This window comes from Bombina bombina, chromosome 1, assembly GCF_027579735.1.
Source record: "Bombina bombina isolate aBomBom1 chromosome 1, aBomBom1.pri, whole genome shotgun sequence".
NCBI classification, from domain to species: Eukaryota; Metazoa; Chordata; class Amphibia; order Anura; family Bombinatoridae; genus Bombina; species Bombina bombina.
In genome coordinates, this window is record NC_069499.1 from 64669804 (window position 1) to 64695424 (window position 25621).

General features: G+C 40.2%; 1 protein-coding gene across 4 annotated transcripts in view; it reads left to right on the forward strand.

Moving 5' to 3' along the window:
* CDC42BPB (CDC42 binding protein kinase beta) overlaps window positions 1-25621 on the forward strand; it is a 422828-nt gene that overhangs the window by 260594 nt on the left and 136613 nt on the right. For all 4 annotated transcript variants that reach the window (XM_053697422.1, XM_053697423.1, XM_053697424.1 and 1 more), the window contains exons 13-14: window positions 4114-4356; window positions 5050-5160. In XM_053697422.1, coding sequence (XP_053553397.1) covers window positions 4114-4356; window positions 5050-5160 — 354 coding nt within the window. The remainder of the gene's footprint in view (window positions 1-4113; window positions 4357-5049; window positions 5161-25621) is intronic.

Here is a 25621-nt window from a genome sequence, read left to right on the forward strand (position 1 = left end):
CATAAACATCTGGCGGACGTGCCAGATGTTCAGTCTTTTTGTCAAGCCCTGGTCAGAATCGGGCCTGTGTTTAAGTCTGTTGCTCCTCCTTGGAGTCTTAACCTTGTTCTTAAAGTTTTACAGCAGGCTCCGTTTGAGCAATTGCATTCCTTGGATATTAAGTTATTATATTGGAAGGTTTTATTTATTTTTGCTATCTCTTCTGCTCTGAGAGTTTCGGAGCTCTCGGCCTTGCAGTGTGATTTGCATACCTTATCTTTCATGCTGATAAGGCGGTTCTTCGTACTAAGTTGGGTTTTCTATCAATCATGAAATTGTTGTTCCTTCTCTATTTCCTAATCCTTTGCATAAGAAACATTTGTTACACAACTTGGATGTTGTGCGTACTTTAAAATTCTACCTACAGACGACTAAGGATTTTCGCCTGTCTTCTGCCCTGTTTGTTTTTTTCTCTGGCAAGCGTAAAGGTCAGAAGGCTACTGCTACTTCTCTTTCCCTCTGGTTGAGAAGTATTATTTGTTTTGCTTATGAGACCTCTGGTCAGCAACCTCCTGAGAGAATTGCAGCTCATTCCACGAGGGCTGTTTCCTTTTCCTGGGCTTTCAAAAATGAAGCTTCGGTGGAACAGGTTTGCAAGGCTGCAACTTGGTCCTCTCTACATACTTTTTCAAACTTTTACAAATTTGATACTTTTGCCTCAGCTGAGGCTTCTTTTGGGAGAAAGGTTCTTCAAGCGGTGTTTCCTTCAGTTTATGTTCGCCTGTCTTTTTTTCCTCCCTAGTCATCTGTGTCCTCTAGCTTGGGTATTGGTTCCCACTAGTAATTGATGACGTCGTGGACTCACCATATCTTAGGAAAGAAAAGAAAATGTATGCATACCTGATAAATTTATTTATTTCCGGATTTGGTGGGTCCACGACCCCCACCCTTAGATCTAAGACAGTTGTTTTTTACTAAACCTCAGGCACCTCTACACCTTTGTGTTATTCCTTTTTCCATTTCCCTTCAGTCGAATGACTGGGGATTGTGGGAAGGGGAGTGATACTTAACTGCTTTGCTTTGGTGCTCTTTGCCTCCTCCTGCTGGCCAGGAGTGATATTCCCACTAGTAATTGATGACGTCGTGGACTCACCATATCCGGCAATAAATACATTTATCAGGTAAGCATACATTTTCTTTTTTTAACTGAAAATCTGTAAGCCAGTTCTTTTATAAGTTTATTTACCGATTGTGCTAGATATAAGAAATAGCCTGGTTTTAAAATAATTCTAACGTAGCATAGTATTGTATATGCATTGCCTGTACATTTTCTTTATATCGTGGCTTTCATTGATGCATGTTATGTATGGATCACTCCGTCTTATCAGTATCTGCAATGATGTAGTGTGTTACTGCCAAGTGGTTTAAAGGGCCATTTTAGATTAAAACATTAAAATCCATAAAAAAAAAGAAAACCAGTGTGCATAGAAAAGATCTTACGTGCTTCGCTTTGTGCCGTAATCATAGATCCTCATGCTGCCATAGATGTCCGTTCTTGGTTCTCACAAATGTGGCCCTGCAGTGCCTTCTGCTTCGTTGTTAGATTATCAACCTCCCAAATAGTTCCATGATCTCCTCCACCGTGATCAGTGGTTGTTTTTATAAACTCTTTCTGTGACACTCCCACCTACTCATCTGGTCATCAGCAGACCCATCCATCTTTCCTATTCATTAATCAACAAGACAGGGATTTTCTCTTGCATTTTCATAAGGCTCATATTGAGGGTTTTAGGAACTGTTAGCATATGGCTCTCTATCTTTCAGCCTACAGCAACACAAATGTATGCTTTTCACAACAGATGCTCATCTCTTAGGCAGAGGGACAGTTTGTGGTGACCACCAAGCTTCAAAGCAAGTCTTCCAAAAGGGCAATTGATCCCATCAATATATTTTAATTGGGCCTCTTCCGATGGAAATATTTTATTTGTGCCCTCATTCTCAGGTATACATGGGGCTCACACAAGCCTTAGCTGTGTGTACATTAAAGGGACAGTCTAATCCAAAACAAACTTGTATTATTCAAATAGGGCATGCCATTTTAAACTATCTTCAAATTTACATTAAAGGGGTAGTACACTGTAAAATAGTTTTTCCATTAATGTACTTTCAATAACTTGTTATACCAGCTGCAGAGTATAAACTATTTCAGAAATGGCATTTTCAGGTTTATTTGTGTATATGAAGTAGCTGGTTTTGTGCTTTTAAACCACAGCCTATTACAGTGGGTTGAGCTTCAGGTAATATCAGATCTCATTATGTTATCACACAGACTTGCTTCCTTATCTTATATTTTGTCTTGAACACCAAAGCTCAATACATAGAGAGAACAATGGAGAATTATTATTTTATTACTTAACTATCCTGCATCCCACTGAGTGTAACTTCTTCTGCTGGCTGTGTTTACTTAGGCTTGTCAATAGCATATACTCCAGTATCGAAACTTTCAGTAAAGGTGGCTATAACAAAGGCTAAATCAGCTATCTCAAATGCTGAAATAGGAGTAAAGGAGCTACTTGTAAACAATTTAATACACTCTAGCAGGTAAAATGGATGATTAGGAATAATTTAAGGGGGAGAATTTTTTGGGGTGAACTGTCCCTTTAATCACCAATTTTGCTTTGTTCCCTTGGTATTCTTAGTTGAAAACTAAACCTAAGAGATTCATATGCTAATTTCTAAGCCCTTGAAGGCCGCCTCTAATCTCAGGGCATTTTGACAGTTTTTCACCACTATAGGATGTTAGTTTATGTGTTTCATTTAGATAACATTATTCTCACACACGTGGAGTTCCTAGGAGCCAGCTAAAATATATTGGCTAAAATGCGAGTCTGTAAAAAGCACTGAGATAAGGGGGCAGTCCATAGTAGCTTAGATACAAGGTAATCGCAGAGTTAAAAAGTGTATTAATAAAACTGTTAGTTATGCAAAACTAGGGAATGGGTAATAAAGGAATTATCTATTTTTTTTATTTTTAAAAAACAATAAATATTCTGGTGTAGACTGTCCCTTTAAGACATTGCCACAGTGGTAGCATGCCTAAGTCATTAAGGATGTAATGGAGCCACCATGGATCCTCAAAATACTCCCACAGGCAGTCTGCTATTTTTAATAATCTACTCATAGTACTTCCAAACAAATGTTATCTGCTAGAACAGAGCTTTCCAAACTTTTCATGTTGGTGACACACTTTGTAGACCTACATCATTTCGCGACACAGTAATTCAGTTGTACTAGCAAAAAGGAGGTTAAACTAACTTGTTTTAAAAGATACAGACACATACATAAATTATCTAATAACAAAATGCATTTACAAGTAACAGTATGTATGTGCAAGAATTAAAAAAAGTTTAACAACACCAATAGCTACTTACTATTTTAATGGGATGTATGAGGTTGATGGGATGAACACAGTTTCAGAATATTTGGTGTAATATTAGATAAAGACACTCACATTTCATCATCAAGCATTTTTAAGCTTCCACTTCCTATCCATATATCAAGAGCAGGAGCAGCAATGCACTACTGGGAGCTAGTTGCAAAAAAATCCCACTGACTTCTGACTTCAGCTCAGCATTTAAGCTGCCACCGACTGACCGACTGACTACTGCCCACGCTGCAAACACACTGCTGTTCCACTCATTGGCTACACTTGCATTCACGAGCCAATTAAGGAGACTACACGTGCAGTCAGGAGCCAATGTGCCGCCAAATCCGCCAATGGTAATAGTTTCAGTTCCCACTGAGCTGTGCCAATTGGTTAAGATGATCTGTGACCCACTAGGTATCAATCACATGTCAACCATGTGATATGCGTAGCAGGCAGGTGGAAAGTCAGAAACCAAAAAACAATTTTAAAAAATAAATTTAAATTTAAAAAAAATTGTGCTGAAGCAGGGACACACCTACACACTGCTGCCGACACACTAGTGTGTCCCGACACACAGTTTGGAAAGCACTGTGCTAGAAGAACGTAAGAGCTTTATAATTTCATCTCCATTGGTTATTTTGTATGCCTCTATTTCTTATTTGCATTATATTACATATTTTATTCTTGTTTTTCTACTCTCAATAAAGCAACTTGTTGAAGCTCAGGAAAGGTTAAAATCCCACACTAAGGAACTTAAGGATGCCAACCAGCAAAGGAAGGTCGTTCTGCAAGAGTTTTCTGAACTCAATGAGAAGATGGCCGACCTGCGCTCTCAGAAACAAAAGCTTTCACGGCAACTCCGGGACAAAGAAGAAGAGTTAGAAGTTGTCATGCAAAAAATTGATTCTATGCGCCAGGAATTGCGTAAATCTGAGAAAGCCAGAAAAGAGGTAACTACTAGACATTTTTTAATTTGCTTTGTAAAATGTTTGACGAGAACTTAGTTGTATTTTGTGGGTGGAAAAATTGCGATAAATTCAAAGAACTTTTAATAAAAATGAGAAATTGTTTAGCATTATAAAAATAAAGCTTCTTTAAGTTGTATGTATAAAAGCAGATTTTGTTCAGAAGTACATTTTACATATGCTTTTAATTCCCTTATTTCACAAAACACTATAGATGCCGTAATTTGATTAAAAAAGGCACAGGCTTTGGTGACTAAAATATTTTATTATGCTAATGCTTGCTGTAACTATTGTAACAGTACATTTAAACACAGAACAGCACTAGTGGGAGTTAGCTGAACTCATATGTGAGCCAATCACAAGAGGCAAATGTGTGTAGCCAGCAATTATTAGCTAGCTCTCCCGGTAGTGTATTGCTGGCTGCGTCTAGATGTGTTCTTCAACAAAGGATACCAAAGACCAAAGTCATTTCTATAATAGAAATAAATTGAAAAGTCTCTTAAACTGAGCTCTGTTTGAGCCATGACAGTTTGATTTTGACTTTCAAGTAAAAAAAATTATTTATATATGAATTGAATATTTGGCAGGTAAAAAGGCTTAGGGAATAATGATTTTTTTTTCTTTATCTGCAAATCCATTTTGAAATGATTTTACAGTAATAAAGTTTATTTTTAATAGTTGGAAGCACAACTTGAAGATGCAACTGCAGAAGCATCAAAGGAACGCAAGTTACGAGAACATAGTGACAGTTTCTCAAAACAGCTCGAAGGTGAACTGCAAGCTCTTAAGGTTAGAAGACAATCTGTATGTATAATGTTCAGATTCTGTGTTTCTTTTTGTAGTTTCACTAACTCTTTGGATAATTGCTGGAAGAAAGCTTCATATTGTTATCCAACACATGAGAATATGGTTTTCCATATTTGACCAGTTAAAGAGATATTAAAGTCCTTTTTTTTTTGTTTTGTTTTTTGTCACATTGTAGAGGGTATATAAGCGGACCATAATAATGAAGATATTGTATGCTCTAATTATTCTGAGCAAGTACTCAAGTACTTTTAACACAAATTCCCAACTTCCACAAAGGAGTTAAATATATTGTTAAAGTTTCACTCTAGACCAGTGACTACTTCTGCTTATTGGTAGTTTCTCCTTGGAGACAAAAAGCAGTTTGGCTCCCGAGTGGTTACTTAACTATGTAGAGAGAATAGTGGTAAAATTACATGCTCTAGCAGATTATGTCATTTTTTTAGATGTCATTTTTTATTATTATGGCCTTTTTTAAAATGTATTTATGTCCCTGTTAATATCCGGTTTACATACACAAACGTGTTTACCGTCTCTAGTTTCTCTTTATAATTGGTTAAAATGATTAATCTCATTTTGAGACAAAGTTAGTCCTTACAGCTTGGCATATTTATATTATGTTTGCTTGGATATGTTTATTTGACTCATGTCAACTCATGTCATAAGAATGTTACCTTTATGCTTCTGTTGATGTTTTGTATTTGAACCTACTAGGAACTTTTATTACATACCTTCAGATGGGTATTGTAAGCTCCTGGCCATGAAATATTTCATAAATTGATCAAATTTAACTCTTTTAAGCACAAGACTTAATTTACCCACTTTTAAATTATATATCTTGGTTTTGTATTGCCATAACACTTTTGGTTCATCAGATCATTTTGAAAACAGCCCATCATGCCTTTTCGTGGTTTTATTACTCTATCTGCCCCTTGGAGCTCAATTTATCAATCACTGGTGGACAGCTTGTGCAAACCTGCAGTCAAAGTGGAGAAAAGGTCTTGATATATCTAGCCCTTGTTGTTTTTTTGTTTTTTTTATGGTTTTGCGGATAGGTGTTTTTTTTTTAATATGTCACATATATTGAAGCATTAATACATAAACAAATGCTCCTGATTCTGGACATATTGGACTTTTCTTATCTATACTCTCTCTTTAACACAGACTTTTTTTTAACATGCTCCTGCTCACCTTTTATTTAATTAAAAGGAGGAAAATGAGGATTAAAGGGCATTGGAAACCGAATACACAAAGTTGTTGCACTAAATTAAGTCATTCTATGAACAGCCTCTTTTGGTTGACAAGTCCTCATGGCAAATGTTCGAATAACTTTGGGCCCAGGCAAGTCTCCTTATTTCCTGCAAGTACCCTTTTCTTCTGTTATGTGTGATCAGTCCACGGGTCATCATTACTTCTGGGATATTATCTGCTCCCCTACAGGAAGTGCAAGAGGATTCACCCAGCAGAGTTGCTATATAGCTCCTCCCCTCTACGTCACCTCCAGTCATTCTCTTGCACCCAAAGACTAGATAGGAGGTGTGAGAGGACTATGGTGATTATACTTAGTTTTTAGAACTTCAATCAAAAGTTTGTTATTTTACAATAGCACCGGAGCGTGTTATTACCTCTCTGGCAGAGTTTGAAGAAGAATCTACCAGAGTTTTTCTTATGATTTTAACCGGAGTAGTTAAGATCATATTGCTGTTTCTCGGCCATCTGAGGGAGGTAAAAACTTCAGATCAGGGGACAGCGGGCAGTTGAATCTGCATTGAGGTATGTAGCAGTTTTTATTTTCTGAATGGAATTGATGAAAAAATCCTGCCATACCGTTATAATGAACATGTATGTATACTCTACACTTTAGTATTCTGGGGATGGTATTTCACCGGAATTACTCTGTAAAAGTACATTAAACCTTTTATTAGGTATTTTTCATGTTAAACGTTTTTGCTGGAATGTAGAATCGTTTGCATTAATGAGGTACTGAGTGAATAAGTATTTGGGCATTATTTTTCCACTTGGCAGTTTGCTTGTGTTAATTATGACAGTTTCGTTTCTCTCTCACTGCTGTGTGTGAGAGGGAGGGGCCGTTTTTGGCGCTCTTTGCTACGCATCAAAAATTTCCAGTCAGTTTTTTCTGCATGCTCCGGTTCATCTCTAACAGAACTCAGGGGTCTTCAAACTTCTTTGAAGGGAGGTAGATTCTCTCAGCAGAGCTGTGAGACTTATATAGTGACTGTGATTTAAAACGTTGCTCTGTAATTTTTATGTTTAAAATTTAATTAGTGTTATTTTACTAATGGGAACAAACCTTTGCTAAAAAGTTGTGTTGTTTGTTAAGAGTGATGCTATAACTGTTTTTCAGTTCATTATTTCAACTGTCATTTAATCGTTTAGTGCTTCTGAGGCACAGTACGTTTTTATTAAATAAAATTGTAACCGAGTTGCATGTTTATTGCTAGTGTGTTAAACATGTCTGATTCAGAGGAAGATACCTGTGTCATTTGTTCCAATGCCAAGGTGGAGCCCAATAGGAATTTATGTACTAACTGTATTGATGCTACCTTAAATAAAAGCCAATCTGTACAAATTGAACAAATTTCACCAAACAGCGAGGGGAGAGTTATGCCGACTAACTCGCCTCACGTGTCAGTACCTGCATCTCCCGCCCGGGAGGTGCGTGATATTATGGCGCCTAGTACATCTGGGCAGCCATTACAGATAACATTACAAGATATGGCTACTGTTATGACTGAAGTTTTGGCTAAATTACCAGAACTAAGAGGCAAGCGTGATCACTCTGGGGTGAGAACAGAGTGCGCTGATAATTCTAGGGCCATGTCTGATACTGCGTCACAGCTTGCAGAGCATGAGGACGGAGAGCTTCATTCTGTAGGTGACGGTTCTGATCCAAACAGATTGGATTCAGATATTTCAAATTTTAAATTTAAATTGGAAAACCTCCGTGTATTACTAGGGGAGGTCTTAGCAGCTCTCAACGATTGTAACGCTGTTGCAATACCAGAGAAAATGTGTAGGTTGGATAAATACTTTGCGGTACCGGCGAGTACTGACGTTTTTCCTATACCTAAGAGATTAACTGAAATTGTTACTAAGGAGTGGGATAGACCCGGTGTGCCGTTCTCACCCCCTCCAATATTTAGAAAGATGTTTCCAATAGACGCCACCACACGGGACTTATGGCAAACGGTCCCTAAGGTGGAGGGAGCAGTTTCTACTTTAGCTAAGCGTACCACTATCCCGGTGGAGGATAGCTGTGCTTTTTCAGATCCTATGGATAAAAAATTAGAGGGTTACCTTAAGAAAATGTTTGTTCAACAAGGTTTTATATTACAACCCCTTGCATGCATCGCGCCGATCACGGCTGCGGCAGCATTTTGGATTGAGTCTCTAGAAGAGAACCTTAGTTCAGCTACGCTGGACGACATTACGGACAGGCTTAGAGTCCTTAAACTAGCTAATTCATTCATTTCGGAGGCCGTAGTACATTTAACCAAACTTACGGCTAAGAATTCAGGATTCGTCATTCAGGCACGCAGGGCGCTGTGGCTAAAATCCTGGTCGGCTGATGTAACTTCTAAGTCCAAATTACTTAATATACCTTTCAAGGGGCAAACTTTATTTGGGCCCGGTTTGAAAGAAATTATCGCTGACATTACAGGAGGTAAGGGCCACGCTCTACCTCAAGACAAAGCCAAAGCTAAGGCTAGACAGTCTAATTTTCGTCCATTTCGGAATTTCAAAGCAGGTGCAGCATCAACTTCCACTGCACCAAAACAGGAAGGAGCTGTTGCTCGTTACAGACAAGGCTGGAAACCTAACCAGTCCTGGAATAAGGGCAAGCAGGCCAGAAAACCTGCTGCTGCCCCTAAGACAGCATGAACCGAGGGCCCCCGATCCGGGACCGGATCTAGTGGGGGGCAGACTCTCTCTCTTCGCCCAGGCTTGGGCAAGAGATGTCCAGGATCCCTGGGCGCTAGAGATCATATCTCAGGGATACCTTCTAGACTTCAAATTATCTCCCCCAAGAGGGAGATTTCATCTGTCAAGGTTGTCAACAAACCAAATAAAGAAAGACGCGTTTCTACGCTGTGTACAAGATCTATTATTAATGGGAGTGATCCATCCGGTTCCGCGGTCGGAACAAGGACAAGGGTTTTACTCAAACCTGTTTGTGGTTCCCAAAAAAGAGGGAACTTTCAGGCCAATCTTGGATTTAAAGATCCTAAACAAATTCCTAAGAGTTCCATCGTTCAAAATGGAAACTATTCGGACAATCTTACCCATGATCCAAAAGGGTCAATACATGACCACAGTGGATTTAAAGGATGCTTACCTTCACATACCGATTCACAAAGATCATTACCGGTATCTAAGGTTTGCCTTTTTAGACAGGCATTACCAATTTGTAGCCCTTCCATTCGGATTGGCTACGGCTCCAAGAATCTTCACAAAGGTTCTGGGTGCCCTTCTAGCGGTTCTGAGACCGCGAGGAATTTCGGTAGCTCCGTACCTAGACGACATTCTGATACAAGCTTCAAGCTTTCAAACTGCCAAGTCTCATACAGAGTTAGTTCTGGCATTTCTAAGGTCGCATGGATGGAAAGTGAACGAAAAGAAGAGTTCTCTCTTGCCTCTCACAAGAGTTCCATTCTTGGGGACTCTTATAGATTCTGTAGAAATGAGGATTTATCTGACAGAAGACAGATTAACAAAGCTTCTAAATGTATGCCGTGTCTTTCATTCCATTCAACTCCCGTCAGTAGCTCAATGCATGGAGGTGATCGGCTTAATGGTAGCAGCAATGGACATAGTTCCCTTTGCACGCCTACATCTCAGACCGCTGCAATTGTGCATGCTGAGTCAGTGGAATGGGGATTACTCAGATTTGTCCCCCACTCTGAATCTGGATCAAGAGACCAGAAACTCTCTTCTATGGTGGCTTTCTCGGCCACATCTGTCCAGGGGGATGCCGTTCAGCAGGCCGGACTGGACAATCGTAACAACAGACGCCAGCCTTCTAGGTTGGGGCGCTGTCTGGAATTCTCTGAAGGCTCAGGGACAATGGAGTCAGGAGGAAAGTCTCCTGCCAATAAACATTCTGGAATTGAGAGCAGTTCTCAATGCCCTTCTAGCTTGGCCCCAGTTAAAGACTCGGGGGTTCATCAGGTTTCAGTCGGACAACATCACGACTGTAGCTTACATCAACCATCAAGGAGGGACAAGAAGCTCCCTAGCAATGATAGAAGTATCAAAGATAATTCGCTGGGCAGAGTCTCACTCTTGCCACCTGTCAGCAATCCACATCCCGGGAGTGGAGAACTGGGAGGCGGATTTCTTGAGTCGCCAGACTCTTCATCCGGGGGAGTGGGAACTTCATCCGGAGGTCTTTGCCCAAATACTTCAACGTTGGGGCAAACCAGAGATAGATCTCATGGCGTCTCGCCAGAACGCCAAACTTCCTCGCTACGGATCCAGATCCAGGGATCCGGGAGCGGTTCTGATAGATGCTTTGACAGCACCTTGGAACTTCAGGATGGCTTATGTGTTTCCACCCTTCCCACTGCTTCCTCGATTGATTGCCAAAATCAAACAGGAGAGAGCATCAGTGATTCTAATAGCGCCTGCATGGCCGCGCAGGACTTGGTATGCAGATCTAGTGGACATGTCATCCTGTCCGCCTTGGTCTCTACCTCTAAGACAGGACCTTCTGATTCAGGGTCCATTCAAACATCAAAGTCTAACTTCTCTGAAGCTGACTGCTTGGAAATTGAACGCTTGATTTTATCAAAACGTGGTTTTTCTGAGTCGGTTATTGATACCCTGATACAGGCTAGGAAGCCTGTTACCAGAAAGATTTACCATAAAATATGGCGTAAATACCTATACTGGTGTGAATCCAAAGATTACTCCTGGAGTAAGGTTAGGATTCCTAGGATATTGTCTTTTCTACAAGAAGGTTTAGAAAAGGGTTTATCGGCTAGCTCATTAAAGGGACAGATCTCAGCTCTGTCCATCTTGTTACACAGGCGTCTGTCAGAGAATTCAGACATCCAGGCCTTTTGTCAGGCTTTAACTAGGATCAAGCCTTTGTTTAAAACTGTTGCTCCGCCATGGAGTTTAAACTTAGTTCTTAATGTTTTACAGGGTGTTCCGTTTGAACCCCTTCATTCCATTGATATAAAATTGTTATCTTGGAAAGTTCTATTTTTAATGGCTATTTCCTCGGCTCGAAGAGTCTCTGAGTTATCAGCCCTACATTGTGATTCTCCTTATCTGATCTTTCACTCAGACAAGGTAGTTCTGCGTACTAAACCTGGGTTCTTACCTAAGGTAGTCACTAACAGGAATATCAATCAAGAGATTGTTGTTCCATCCTTGTGTCCAAATCCTTCTTCAAAGAAGGAACGTCTTCTACACAATCTGGATGTAGTTCGTGCCCTCAAGTTCTACTTGCAGGCAACTAAAGATTTTCGCCAAACTTCTACCCTGTTTGTCGTTTATTCTGGACAGAGGAGAGGTCAAAAAGCTTCTGCTACCTCTCTCTCTTTTTGGCTTCGTAGCATAATACGTTTAGCCTATGAGACTGCTGGACAGCAGCCTCCTGAAAGAATTACAGCTCATTCCACTAGAGCTGTGGCTTCCACTTGGGCCTTTAAGAATGAGGCCTCTGTTGAACAGATTTGCAAGGCTGCAACTTGGTCTTCGCTTCATACTTTTTCCAAATTTTACAAATTTGACACTTTTGCTTCTTCGGAGGCTATTTTTGGGAGAAAGGTTCTTCAGGCAGTGGTTCCTTCTGTATAATGAGCCTGCCTATCCCTCCCGTCATCCGTGTACTTTTGCTTTGGTATTGGTATCCCAGAAGTAATGATGACCCGTGGACTGATCACACATAACAGAAGAAAACATAATTTATGCTTACCTGATAAATTCCTTTCTTCTGTTGTGTGATCAGTCCACGGCCCGCCCTGTTTTTTAAGGCAGGTACATATTTTTTAAATTATAATTCAGTCACCACTACACCCTTGGTTTCTCCTTTCTCGTTGGTCTTTGGTCGAATGACTGGAGGTGACGTAGAGGGGAGGAGCTATATAGCAACTCTGCTGGGTGAATCCTCTTGCACTTCCTGTAGGGGAGCAGATAATATCCCAGAAGTAATGATGACCCGTGGACTGATCACACAACAGAAGAAAGGAATTTATCAGGTAAGCATAAATTATGTTTTTTACCCATGACAGAAAGCTCTTTCATACCTTTTGAAATGGAAAAAAACTTACATATTCAAAAAACATAGGTAAGCCAGCAATCAACAGCTCAGGAAGACTTTTCAGACAACAGCAGTTGGTACAAAAACTTCACAACCCCAAATGTGTTTGCATCTTCCATGGCTTTAATTTTTCCAAAAGGCCTCCCTGTTCTTCAATTCCAATCAATACCATTATCAAAATCCAATCCGCACCAAATACTCCATAGGCACCATTACTCTAGCGCACTTCATACTGTTTTATTATTTGGAAAGGTATTAATTTCTCTTAAGTGTATCCAGTCCACGGATCATCCATTACTTGTGGGATATTCTCCTTCCCAACAGGAAGTTGCAAGAGGATCACCCACAGCAGAGCTGCTATATAGCTCCTCCCCTCACTGCCTTATCCAGTCATTCTCTTGCAACTATCAACTAAGATGGAGGTCGTACGAGGACTGTGGTGTTTTATACTTAGTTTATTTCTTCAATCAAAAGTTTGTTATTTTTAAATGCTACCGGAGTGTACTGTTTATCTCAGGCAGTATTTAGAAGAAGAATCTGCCTGCGTTTTCTATGATCTTAGCAGAAGTAACTAAGATCCTTTGCTGTTCTCACATATTCTGAGGAGTGAGGTAACTTCAGAGGGGGAATAGCGTGCAGGTTTTCCTGTAATAAGGTATGTGCAGTTAAAATATTTTTCTAGTGATGGAATTTGCTAGAAAATACTGCTGATATCGAAGTAATGTAAGTAAAGCCTTAAATGCAGTGATAGCGACTGGTATCAGGCTTATTAATAGAGATACATACTCTTATAAAAGTGTATTTTAAAATGTTTGCTGGCATGTTTAATCGTTTTTTACATATGTTTGGTGATAAAACTTATTGGGGCCTAGTTTTTTTCCACATGGCTGGCTTGAATTTTGCCTAGAAACAGTTCCCTGAGGCTTCCCACTGTTGTAATATGAGTGGGAGGGGCCTATTTTGGCGTTTTTTTGCACAGCAAAAATTACAGACACAGACATCCAGCTTCTTCCTGCATGATCCAGGACTTCTCTGAAGGGCTCAAAAGTCGTATTGAGGGAGGTAAAAAGCCACAGTAGAGCTGTGGCAGTTGTTGTGACGGTTTAAAAAACGTTTTTGTCATTTGTTATTACGTTTTTGGTATTAAGGGGTTAATCATCCATTTGCAAGTGGGTGCAATGCTCTGCTAACTTATTACATACACTGTAAAAATTTCGTTAGTGTAACTGCATTTTTTCACTGTTATTTCAAAATTTGGGAAAATTTGTGTTTCTTAATGGCGCAGTAACGTTTTTTTATATTGCTTGTAAACTTGTTTAAAGTATTTTCCAAGCTTGCTAGTCTCATTGCTAGTCTCATTGCTAGTCTGTTTAAACATGTCTGACACAGAGGAACCTACTTGTTCATTATGTTTGAAAGCCATGGTGGAGCCCCATAGGAGAATGTGTACTAAATGTATTGATTTCACCTTAAACAGTAAAGATCAGTCTTTATCTATAAAAGAATTATCGCCAGAGGGTTCTGTCGAGGGGGAAGTTATGCCGACTAACTCTCCCCACGTGTCAGACCCTTCGCCTCCCGCTCAGGGGACGCACGCTAATATGGCGCCAATTACATCAGGGACGCCCATAGCGATTACCTTGCAGGACATGGCTGCAATCATGAATAATACCCTGTCAGAGGTATTGTCTAGATTGCCTGAATTAAGAGGCAAGCGCGATAGCTCTGGGGTTAGGAGAAATACAGAGCGCGCAAATGCTGTTAGAGCCATGTCTGATACTGCGTCACAGTATGCAGAACATGAGGACGGAGAGCTTCAGAGTGTGGGTGACATCTCTGACTCGGGGAAACCTGATTCAGAGATTTCTAATTTTAAATTTAAGCTTGAGAACCTCAGTGTATTGCTTGGGGAGGTATTAGCTGCTCTGAATGACTGTAACACAGTTGCAATTCCAGAGAAATTGTGTAGGCTGGATAGATACTATGCGGTGCCGGTGTGTACTGACGTTTTTCCTATACCTAAAAGGCTTACAGAAATTATTAGCAAGGAGTGGGATAGACCCGGGGTGCCCTTTTCCCCACCTCCTATATTTAGAAAAATGTTTCCAATAGACGCCACTACACGGGACTTATGGCAGACGGTCCCTAAGGTGGAGGGAGCAGTTTCTACTTTAGCAAAGCGTACCACTATCCCGGTTGAGGACAGTTGTGCTTTTTCAGATCCAATGGATAAAAAATTGGAGGGTTACCTTAAGAAAATGTTTATTCAACAAGGTTTTATTTTACAGCCCCTTGCATGCATTGCGCCTGTCACTGCTGCGGCGGCATTCTGGTTTGAGGCCCTGGAAGAGGCCATCCAGACAGCTCCATTAAATGAAATTATTGACAAGCTTAGAACGCTTAAGCTAGCTAACTCATTTGTTTCTGATGCCATTGTTCATTTGACTAAACTAACGGCTAAGAATTCCGGATTCGCCATCCAGGCGCGTAGGGCGCTATGGCTTAAATCCTGGTCAGCTGACGTGACTTCAAAGTCTAAATTACTCAACATTCCTTTCAAGGGGCAGACCTTATTCGGGCCTGGCTTGAAGGAAATTATTGCTGACATTACTGGAGGCAAGGGTCATACCCTTCCTCAGGACAGGGCCAAATCAAAAGCCAAACAAAAAAGTCTAATTTTTGTGCCTTTCGAAATTTCAAGGCAGGAGCAGCATCAACTTCCTCCGCTTCAAAACAAGAGGGAACTGTTGCTCATTCCAGACAGGCCTGGAAACCTAACCAGTCCTGGAACAAGGGCAAGCAGGCCAGAAAGCCTGCTGCTGCCCCCAAGACAGCATGAAGGAACGGCCCCCTATCCGGAAATGGATCTAGTGGGGGGCAGACTTTCTCTCTTCGCCCAGGCGTGGGCAAGAGATGTTCAGGATCCCTGGGCGTTGGAGATCATATCTCAGGGATATCTTCTGGACTTCAAAGCTTCTCCTCCACAAGGGAGATTTCATCTTTCAAGGTTATCAGCAAACCAGATAAAGAAAGAGGCATTCCTAAGCTGTGTGCTAGACCTCCTAGTAATGGGAGTGATCCATCCAGTTCCGCGGACGGAACAAGGACAGGGATTTTATTCAAATCTGTTTGTGGTTCCCAAGAAAGAGGGAACCTTCAGACCAATCTTGGATCTAAAGATCTTAAACAAATTCCTCAGAGTTCCATCATTCAAAATGGAAACTATTCGGACCATCCTACCCATGATCCAAGAGGGTCAGTACATGACCACAGTGGACTTAAAGGATGCCTACCTTCACATACCGATTCACAAAGATCATCATCGGTTCCTAAGATTTGCCTTTCTAGACAGGCATTACCAATTTGTAGCTCTTCCCTTCGGGTTGGCCACTGCCCCGAGATTTTTTACAAAGGTTCTGGGCTCACTTCTGGCGGTTCTAAGACCGCGAGGCATAGCGGTGGCTCCGTATCTAGACGACATCCTGATACAGGCGTCAAGCTTTCAAATTGCCAAGTCTCATACAGAGATAGTTCTGGCATTTCTGAGGTCGCATGGGTGGAAAGTGAACGTGGAAAAGAGTTCTCTATCACCACTCACAAGAGTCTCCTTCCTAGGGACTCTTATAGATTCTGTAGAGATGAAAATTTACCTGACGGAGTCCAGGTTATCAAAACTTCTAAATGCTTGCCGTGTCCTTAATTCCATTCCACGCCCGTCAGTGGCTCAGTGCATGGAAGTAATCAGCTTAATGGTAGCGGCAATGGACATAGTGCCATTTGCGCGCCTGCATCTCAGACCGCTGCAATTATGCATGCTAAATCAGTGGAGTGGGGATTACTCAGATTTGTCCCCTCTACTAAATCTGGATCAAGAGACCAGAGATTCTCTCTCTCTGGTGGCTTTCTCGGGTCCATCTGTCCAAGGGTATGACCTTTCGCATGCCAGATTGGACGATTGTAACAACAGATGCCAGCCTTCTAGGTTGGGGCGCAGTCTGGAACTCCCTGAAGGCTCAGGGATCGTGGACTCAGGAGGAGAAACTCCTCCCAATAAATATTCTGAAAACTGTTGCTCCCCCGTGGAGCTTAAACTTGGTTCTTAAAGTTCTTCAGGGAGTTCCGTTTGAACCCCTTCATTCCATTGATATTTAACTTTTATCTTGGAAAGTTCTTTTTTTTTATGGCTATTTCCTCGGCTCGAAGAGTCTGAGTTATCTGCCTTACATTGTGATTCTCCTTATCTGTTTTTTTATTCAGATAAGGTAGTTCTGCGTACCAAACCTGGGTTTTTACCTAAGGTGGTTTCTAACAGGAATATCAATCAAGACATTGTTGTTCCATCATTGTGTCCTAATCCTTCTTCAAAGAAGGAACGTCTTTTGCATAATCTGGACGTAGTCCGTGTCTTGAAGTTTTACTTACAGGCTACTAAAGATTTTCGTCAAACATCTGCCCTGTTAGTCGTTTACTCTGGACAGAGGAGAGGCCAAAAAGCTTAGACAACCTCTCTCCTTTTGGCTTCGGAGCATAATACGCTTAGCCTATGAGACTGCTGGACAGCAGCCCCCTGAAAGGATTACAGCTCATTCTACTAGAGCTGTGGCTTCCACCTGGGCCTTTAAAAATGAGGCCTCTGTTGAACAGATTTGTAAGGCTGCGACTTGGTCTTCGCTTCACACCTTTTCAAAATTTTACAGATTTGACACTTTTGCTTCTTCGGAGGCTGTTTTTGGGAGAAAGGTTCTACAGGCAGTGGCTCCTTCCGTTTAAGTTCCTGCCTTGTCCCTCCCATCATCCGTGTACTTTAGCTTTGGTATTGGTATTCCACAAGTAATGGATGATCCGTGGACTGGATACACCTTACAAGAGAAAACATAATTTATGCTTACCTGATAAATTTATTTCTCTTGTAGTGTATCCAGTCCACGGCCCGCCCTGTCCTTTTAAGGCAGGTTTAAATTTTAATTAAACTACAGTCACCACTGCACCCTATGGTTTCTCCTTTCTCGTCTTGTTTCGGTCGAATGACTGGATATGGCAGTGAGGGGAGGAGCTATATAGCAGCTCTGCTGTGGGTGATCCTCTTGCAACTTCCTGTTGGGAAGGAGAATATCCCACAAGTAATGGATGATCCGTGGACTGGATACACTACAAGAGAAATAAATTTATCAGGTAAGCATAAATTATGTTTTTTTCCTAGCACGGCAGCAGTTTTGCAAGCTTTTCACTATTACCCCACCAGCTGAGCTATGCAATTCAATTCATGTACGTATCTACTTATCCATTCTAACCCTTCAAATGCTGCCCTTGCATCTAAAGGTCTCTATCACCCCTTTATTTGTACAGTACAAGGGAGCACTACAGATTTTGCTCCAGGATTTAATGATTTTCTGAGCTCTACTGTTTTGAGATGCTGGTGGCCGTGCCACCTTCGTAAGTGCAAATGGATCTCTGACAAACAACCTACAGCGGATTTATCTAGCTATTCTGAATTTCTTAGGATCAGATCTGCTAAACAGTTAATTTCAAACTCTTAACACCTCAGATCAGTTTTCTATAGGTGATTATAAAATCCATCAAACAATTGTATTTAATTCTCAAACCATCTTTTAAAACTCCAGTGTTTTTTCCAGTCCCTGACACGATGACTAAAATTATTACCAAACAGTGTTCAAAACCTGTAAAAGTGTAAAAATAATGATCCAGGAATAATAGAGTATGGCAGCAAGTGGTAAGTATAAACAACTTACTTTATTTAAAATAATAAAAATTCTTAGCAACGCGTTTCTCAGCCAACCAGTGGCTGTTTCATCAGGCCTGATGAAACAGCAACTGGTTGGCTGAGAAACGCGTTGCTAAGAATTTTTATTATTTTAAATAAAGTAAGTTGTTTATACTTACCACTTGCTGCCATACTCTCTTATTCCTGGATCATTAATTTTACATTACTGGATTGCTGAAGTTCCTGACCATCTGAGAATAAGTCTACTGGGTGACCACATTGATCCCAGCTTGCCTCTATTGCATCAAGGGAGATGCTATACTAAATACTACCAAACATCTTCTGGGTGACTGCTACTGATCCCAGACTGCTCCTTCTGCACCACTAGGGATGCTACACTACATGTGAGTGTACCTGATTCACATACTATCATTCCAATTGTACCCAACAATATTGGGCCATGTGGCGCATCTGTCTTTCTTTCATGTAATTAGCAAGAGTCCATGAGCTAGTGACATATGGGATATACAATCCTACCAGGAGGGGCAAAGTTTCCCAAACCTCAAAATGCCTATAAATACACCCCTCACCACACCCACAATTCAGTTTTACAAACTTTGCCTCCTATGGAGGTGGTGAAGTAAGTTTGTGCTAAGATTTCTACGTTGATATGCGCTTCTCAGCATTGTTGAAGCCTGATTCCTCTCAGAGTACAGCGAATGTCAGAGGGACGTGTAGGGAGTATCACTTATTGAATACGATGATTTCCCTAACGGGGGTCTATTTCATGGGTTCTCTGTTATCGGTCGTAGAGATTCATCTCCTACCTCCCTTTTCAGATCGACGATATACTCTCAAATTACCATTACCTCTACTGATAACTGTTTCTGTACTGGTTTGGCTATCTGCTATATGTGGATGGGTGTCTTTTGGTAAGTATGTTTTTTATTGCTTAAGGCACCCCAGCTATGGTTTGGCACTTTATGCATTTATATAAAGTTCTAAATATATGTATTGTACTTATATTTGCCATGAGTCAGGTTAATGTATTTCCTTCTGCAGACTGTCAGTTTCATATTTGGGGAATATAAACATCTTTTAAAAATGAAATTTATTTCTTACCTGGGGTTTAGTCTTTTTTTCAATTGGCTACTTCTTACAAATTGCGGGCGGTATTAGGCCCGCGGGTGCAACAAATGCTAAACTTTATTGTGTAATTTTTGGCGCGAATATTTTTTTGGTGCGAAAAAGTACGTCTATGACGCAAGTTCGTCATTTCCGGCGTCATACTTGAGCCGAGACCTTTCACACGGTTGCGTCATTAGTGACGCGACTGTGTCATTTCCGGTTATTTTTTGGCGCCAAAAAAGTTGTTACGTTGTGCGTCATTCTTGGCGCCAAACTTTTTAATTATTTCAATACCCCATTGATGTTTGCCTCTTGATTTTTCTCTATCAGAGGGCTATGCTATTTGCATTTTTTCCCATTCCTGAAACTGTCATATAAGGAAATAGATAATTTTGCTTTATATGTTGTTTTTTCTCTTACATTTTGCAAGATGTCTCACTTTGACCCTGCCTCAGAAGCTTCTGCTGGAACATTGCTGCTTGACATCGGTTCTACCAAAGCTAAGTGCATTTGTTGTAAAGTTGTAGAAATTATATCGCCGAATGTCATTTGTAATAGTTGTTTTGATAAACTTTTACATGCAGATAATGTGTCCATCAGTAATAGTACATTGCCAGTTGCAGTTCCTTCAACTTCTAATGTGCATAATATACCTGTAAATTTTAAAGAATTTGTTTCTGATTGTATTCTGAAGGCTTTGTCTGCATTTCCACCTTCAAATAAATGTAACGGGTCTTTTAAAACTTCTCATTTAGTTGATGAAACTTCAAATGACCAACATTATGATAATTTATCCTCTTCTGATGAGGATCTATCTGATTCAGAAGATCCTCCTCAGACATTGACACTGACAAATCTACTTATTTATTTAAAATTGAGTATATGCGTTCTTTATTAAAGAAGTGTTAATTACTTTGGATATTGAGGTAACCAGTCCTCTTGACGTTCAGTCTAATTAACGTTTAAATGCTGTTTTTAAACCTCCTGTGGTTTCTCCAGGAGTTTTTTTCCTATTCCTGAGGCTATTTCTGATATAATTCTAAGGAATGGAATAAGCCAGTTACTACTTTTATTCCTTTTTTTAAGGTTTAAAAAATTGTATCCTTTGCCAGCAAAGTTTTATAGAGTTTTTGGAAAAGATCCCCAAAATTGATGGGGCTATTTCTACTCTTACTAAACGTACTACTATTCCTATGGAAGATAGTACTTCCTTTAAGATAGGAAGCTTGAATCTTATCTAAGGAAGGCCTATTTATAGTCAGGTCATCTTCTCAGACCTGCAATTTCTTTGGCTGATGTTGCGGCTGCATCAACTTTCTGGTTGGAGAATTTAGCGCAACAAGAATTGGATTCTGACATATCTAGCATTATTTGCTTACTGCAACATGCAAATCATTTTATTTGTGATGTTAGATCCATGTCTTTAGCTTTATTAGCTAGAAGAGCTTTGTGGCTTAAATCTTGGAATGCTGATATGACATCTAAATCTAGATTACTATCTCATTATTTCCAAGGTAATAATTTATTTGGTTCTAAGTTGGATTCTATTATTTCAACTGTTACTGGGGGAAAGGGAGTTTTTCTGCCTCAGGATAAAAAACCTAAGGGTAAGTCTAAGGCTTCTAACCATTTTCGTTCCTTTCGTCAGAATAAGGAACAAAAAACTCTATCCTCCCCCAAGGAATCTGCCTCCAATTGGAAACCTTCCTCAAATTGGAATAAATCCAAGCCTTTTAGGAAACCAAAGTCAGCCCCTAAGTCCGCATGAAGGTGCGGCCCTCATTCCAGTTCAGCTGGTAGGGGGCAGATTAAGGTTTTTCAAGGATATTTGGATAAAATCTGTTCAAAATCAATGGATTCAGAGCATTGTCTCTCAAGGGTATTGAATAGGATTCAGAGTAAGACCTCCTGTGAGAAGATTTTTTTCTCTCACGTATCCCAGTAAATCCAGTAAAAGCTCAGGCTTTCCTGAAGTGTGTTTCAGACCTGGAGTCTTCAGGGGTAATCATGCCAGTTCCTCTTCTGGAACAAGTTTTGGGGTTTTATTCAAATCTATTCATTGTCCCAAAGAAGGAAAATTTATTCAGACCAGTTCTGGATCTGAAAATTTTGAATCGTTATGTTAGAGTACCAACTTTCAAGATGGTGACTATAAGGACTATTCTGCCTTTTGTTCAGTGAGGACATTATATGTCCACAATAGACTTGCAGGATGCATACCTTCATATTCCGATTCATCAAGAACATTTTCAGTTTCTGAGATTCTCTTTTCTAGACAAGCATTACCAATTTGTTGCTCTTCCATTTGGCCTAGCAACCGCTCAAAGAATCTTTTCAAAGGTTCTGGGTGTCCTATTCTCTGTAATCAGAGAATAGGGTATTTGCGGTGTTTCCTTATTTGGACGATATCTTGGTACTAGCTCAATCTTTACGTACTGCAGAATCTCACACGAATCAACTAGTGTTGTTTCTTCGGTTGGAGGATCAATTTACCAAAAAGTTTCTTGATTCCTCAGACAAGGGTCACCTTTTTAGGCTTCCAGATAGATTCAGTGTCCATGACTCTGTCTCTAACAGACAAGAGACGTTTAAAATTGGTTGCAGCCTGCCGGCACCTTTAGTCTCAGTCATTCCCTTCAGGGGCTATGTGCATGGAAGTTTTAGGTCTCATGACTGCAGCATCGGACACGATCCCCTTTGCTCGTTTTCACATGAGACCTCTTCAGCTTTGTATGCTGAATCAATGGTGCAGGGATTATACAAAGATATCACAATTAAATATCCTTAAATCCCAATGTACGACACTCTCTGACATGGTGGATTGATCACCATCGTTTAGTTCAAGGGGCTTCTTTTGTTTGGCCAACCTGAACTGTGTTCACAACAGATGCGAGTCTTTCAGGTTGGGGAGCTGTTTGAGGATCTCTGACAGCACAAGGGGTTTGGAAATCTCAAGAGGCGAGATTTCCAATAAATATTTTAGATCTCTGTGCAATTCTCAGAGCTCTTCAGTTTTGGCCTCTGTTAAGAGAGAAGCGTTCATTTGTTTTCAGACAGACATTATCACAACAGTGGCATATGTCAATCGTCAGGGTGGGACTCGCAGTCCCCAAGCTATGAAAGAAGTATCTCGAATACTTGTTTGGGCGGAATCCAACTCCTGTCTAATCTCTGCGGTGCATATCCCAGGTGTAGACAATTGGGAAGCGGATTATCTCAACCGCCAGACTTTACATCCAGGGGAGTGGTCTCTCCATCCAGATGTTTTTTCTCAGATTGTTCAGATGTGTGGTCTTCCAGAGATAGATCTCATGGCCTCTTATCTAAACAAGAAACTTCCCAGATACCTGTCCAGGGATGTTCAGGCGGAAGCAGTGGATGCACTGTCACTTCCTTGGTGTTATCATCCTGCTTATATCTTCCTGCCTTTAGTTCTCCTTCCAAGAGTGTTTTTCAAAATCATCATGGAACAATCATTTGTGTTGCTGGTAGTGCCAGCATGGCCACACAGGTTTTGGTATGCGGATCTGGTTCGGATGTCCAGTTGCCCACCTTGGCCACATCCGTTACGGCCAGACCTACTATCTCAAGGTTCATTTTTCCATTAGGATCTCAAATCATTAAATTTGAAGGTATGGAAATTGAATGCTTAGTACTAAGTCATAGAGGTTTCTCTGACTCAGTGATTGATACTATGTTACAAGCTCATAAATCAGTCTCTAGGAAGATTTATTATAGAGTTTGAAAGACTTACATTTCATGGTGTTCTTCTCATAAATTCTCCTGGCATTCTTTTAGAATTCCTAGAATTTTACAGTTTTTTCAGGATGATTTGGATAAAGGTTTTGTCTGCAAGTTCCTTGAAAGGACAAATCTCCACTCTTTTTGTTTTATTTCACAGAAAGATTGCTATACTTCCTGATATACACTGTTTTGTACAGGCTTTAGTTCGTATTAAGCCTGTCATTAATCAATTTCTCCTCCTTGGAGTCTTAATTTGGTTCTGAAGGCTTTACAGGCTCCTCCATTTGAGCCTATGCATTTTTTGGACATTAAACTACTTTCTTGGAAAGTGTTGTTCCTTTTGGCTATCTCTTCTGCTAGAAGAGTTTCTGAGCTATCTGCTCTTTCTTGTGAATCTCCTTTTCTGATTTTTCATCAGGATAAGGCGGTTTTGCGGACTTAATTTGATTTTTCCTTAAGGTTGTGAATTCTAACAACATTAGTAGAGAAATTGTTGTTCCTTCCTTGTGTCCTAATCCTAAGAATCCTTTGGAAAGATCCTTACATTCTTTGGATGTGGTGAGAGCTTTGAAATATTATGTGGAAGCTATTTAAGATTTCAGGAAGACTTCTAGTCTATTTGTTATATTTTATGGTCCTAGGAAAGGTCAGAAGGCCTCTATTTCCTTGGCCTCTTGGTTAAAACTTTTGATTCTTCAAGCTTATTTGGAGTCGGGTCAAGCCCCGCCTCAGAGAATTATAGCTCATTCTACTAGATCAGTCTCCACTTTGTGGGCTTTTAAGAATGAAGCTTCAGTTGATCAGATTTGCAAAGCAGCGACTTGGTCCTCTTTGCAAACATTTACTAAATTCTACCGTTTTTATGTATTTGCTTCTTCGGAAGCAGTTTTTGGTAGAAAAGTTCTTCAGGCAGCTGTTTCAGTTTGATTCTTCTGCTTTTGATTTAAGTTTTTTTCTTTCAAAAATGAAAATAAACTTATTTTTTGGGGTTGTGGATTAATTTTTTCAGCGGTATATGGCTGTATTTATTTTATTCCCTCCCTCTCTAGTGACTCTTGAGTGGAAGTCTCCACATCTTGGGTATTGATATCCCATATGTCACTAGCTCATGGACTCTTGCCAATTACATGAAAGAAAACATAATTTATGTAAGAACTTACCTGATCAATTCATTTCTTTTATATTGGCAAGAGTCCATGAGGCCCACCCTTTTTATGGTGGTTATGATTTTTTGTATAAAGCACAATTATTTCCAAATTTCCTTTGTTGATGCTTTCTACTCCTTTCTTTATCACCCCACTGCTTGGCTATTCGTTAAACTGAATTGTGGGTGTGGTGAGGGGTGTATTTATAGGCATTTTGAGGTTTGGTTTGGGAAACTTTGCCCCTCCTGGTAGGATTGTATATCCCATATGTCACTAGCTCATGGACTCTTGCCAATATGAAAGAAATGAATTTATCAGGTAAGTTCTTACATAAATTATGTTTTTTCTATTGTCTGAAACTTATTAGGTCAGCAAATGCTTTTATCTGCAATGCTATTGTTGCCATATTTTTAGCATGCTTCAGTAATGCCATTATCTGTTTTAACCAGAAGAGCTTTGTGGCTCAAATTATGGTCAGCTAACATGGTTTCAAAATCTAGACTATTACCTCTTCCTTTTCAAGCAAAGATTTTATTTGAGCCTGGTTCAGATACCATAATATCTACTGTTACTGGAGGTATAGGAGCTTTTCTCCCTCAGGACAAAAAGTCTAAGGGATATATCAGAGCTACTAATTGCTTTTGTTTGTTTTTTCAATCAAGGAACCAAAGGTCATCCTCCTTTTCCTAAAGCAGGATTCTTCCAGATCTTCCTGGAAATGTAACCCCAATTGCAACAAGTCTAAACAATCAAAAAAGTATCTTTCCTCTACCATGTCTGCATGACGGGTGTGACTCCCAATCCAGATTCTCTTCTGGTTGGGAGCAGATTAAGCTTTTTTCAGAAGGCCTGGTTACAATCTGTACAAGATCCTTGGGACAAACATATTTTTTTTTTGTTGGTCTTCCATTTGGTCTGGCTACTGCTCTCAGAATGTTTACAAACGTTCTGGAAGCAATTTTGTATGTAATAAGAACTCAGGGTATTTTGGTGGCACCATACCTGGACAAAAGCCTGGTACAAGCTCCATTTTTACCCTTGGCAAAGTCTCATACCAATAGGCTTTTGTTGTTTCTTCGCAATCATGGCTGGAGAATCAATATTCCAAAGAGTTCTCTATCTCCTCAAATCAGAGTCTCCTTTCTAGGAGTCTTAGATGCCAGAAAAATTAGACTTTGGAAGATCAAAGGAAATCAAAATTTCAGTCGACATGTGTTGACATGTCCTGTTCTCCTCCATGACCCCTTTCAGTAAGTCAAAACCTTCTGCCTCAAGGTCCCTTCTATCATCGAGTCTCTCAACTTAATAGCTTGGTGTTTTTCTGGTGTGAGAAAAATAGATTTAGTTTGGATTCTTTAAGATTTCATAGAATACTATAGTTTTTACAAGAGAGCTTAGATAAGGGTTTATCTGCCA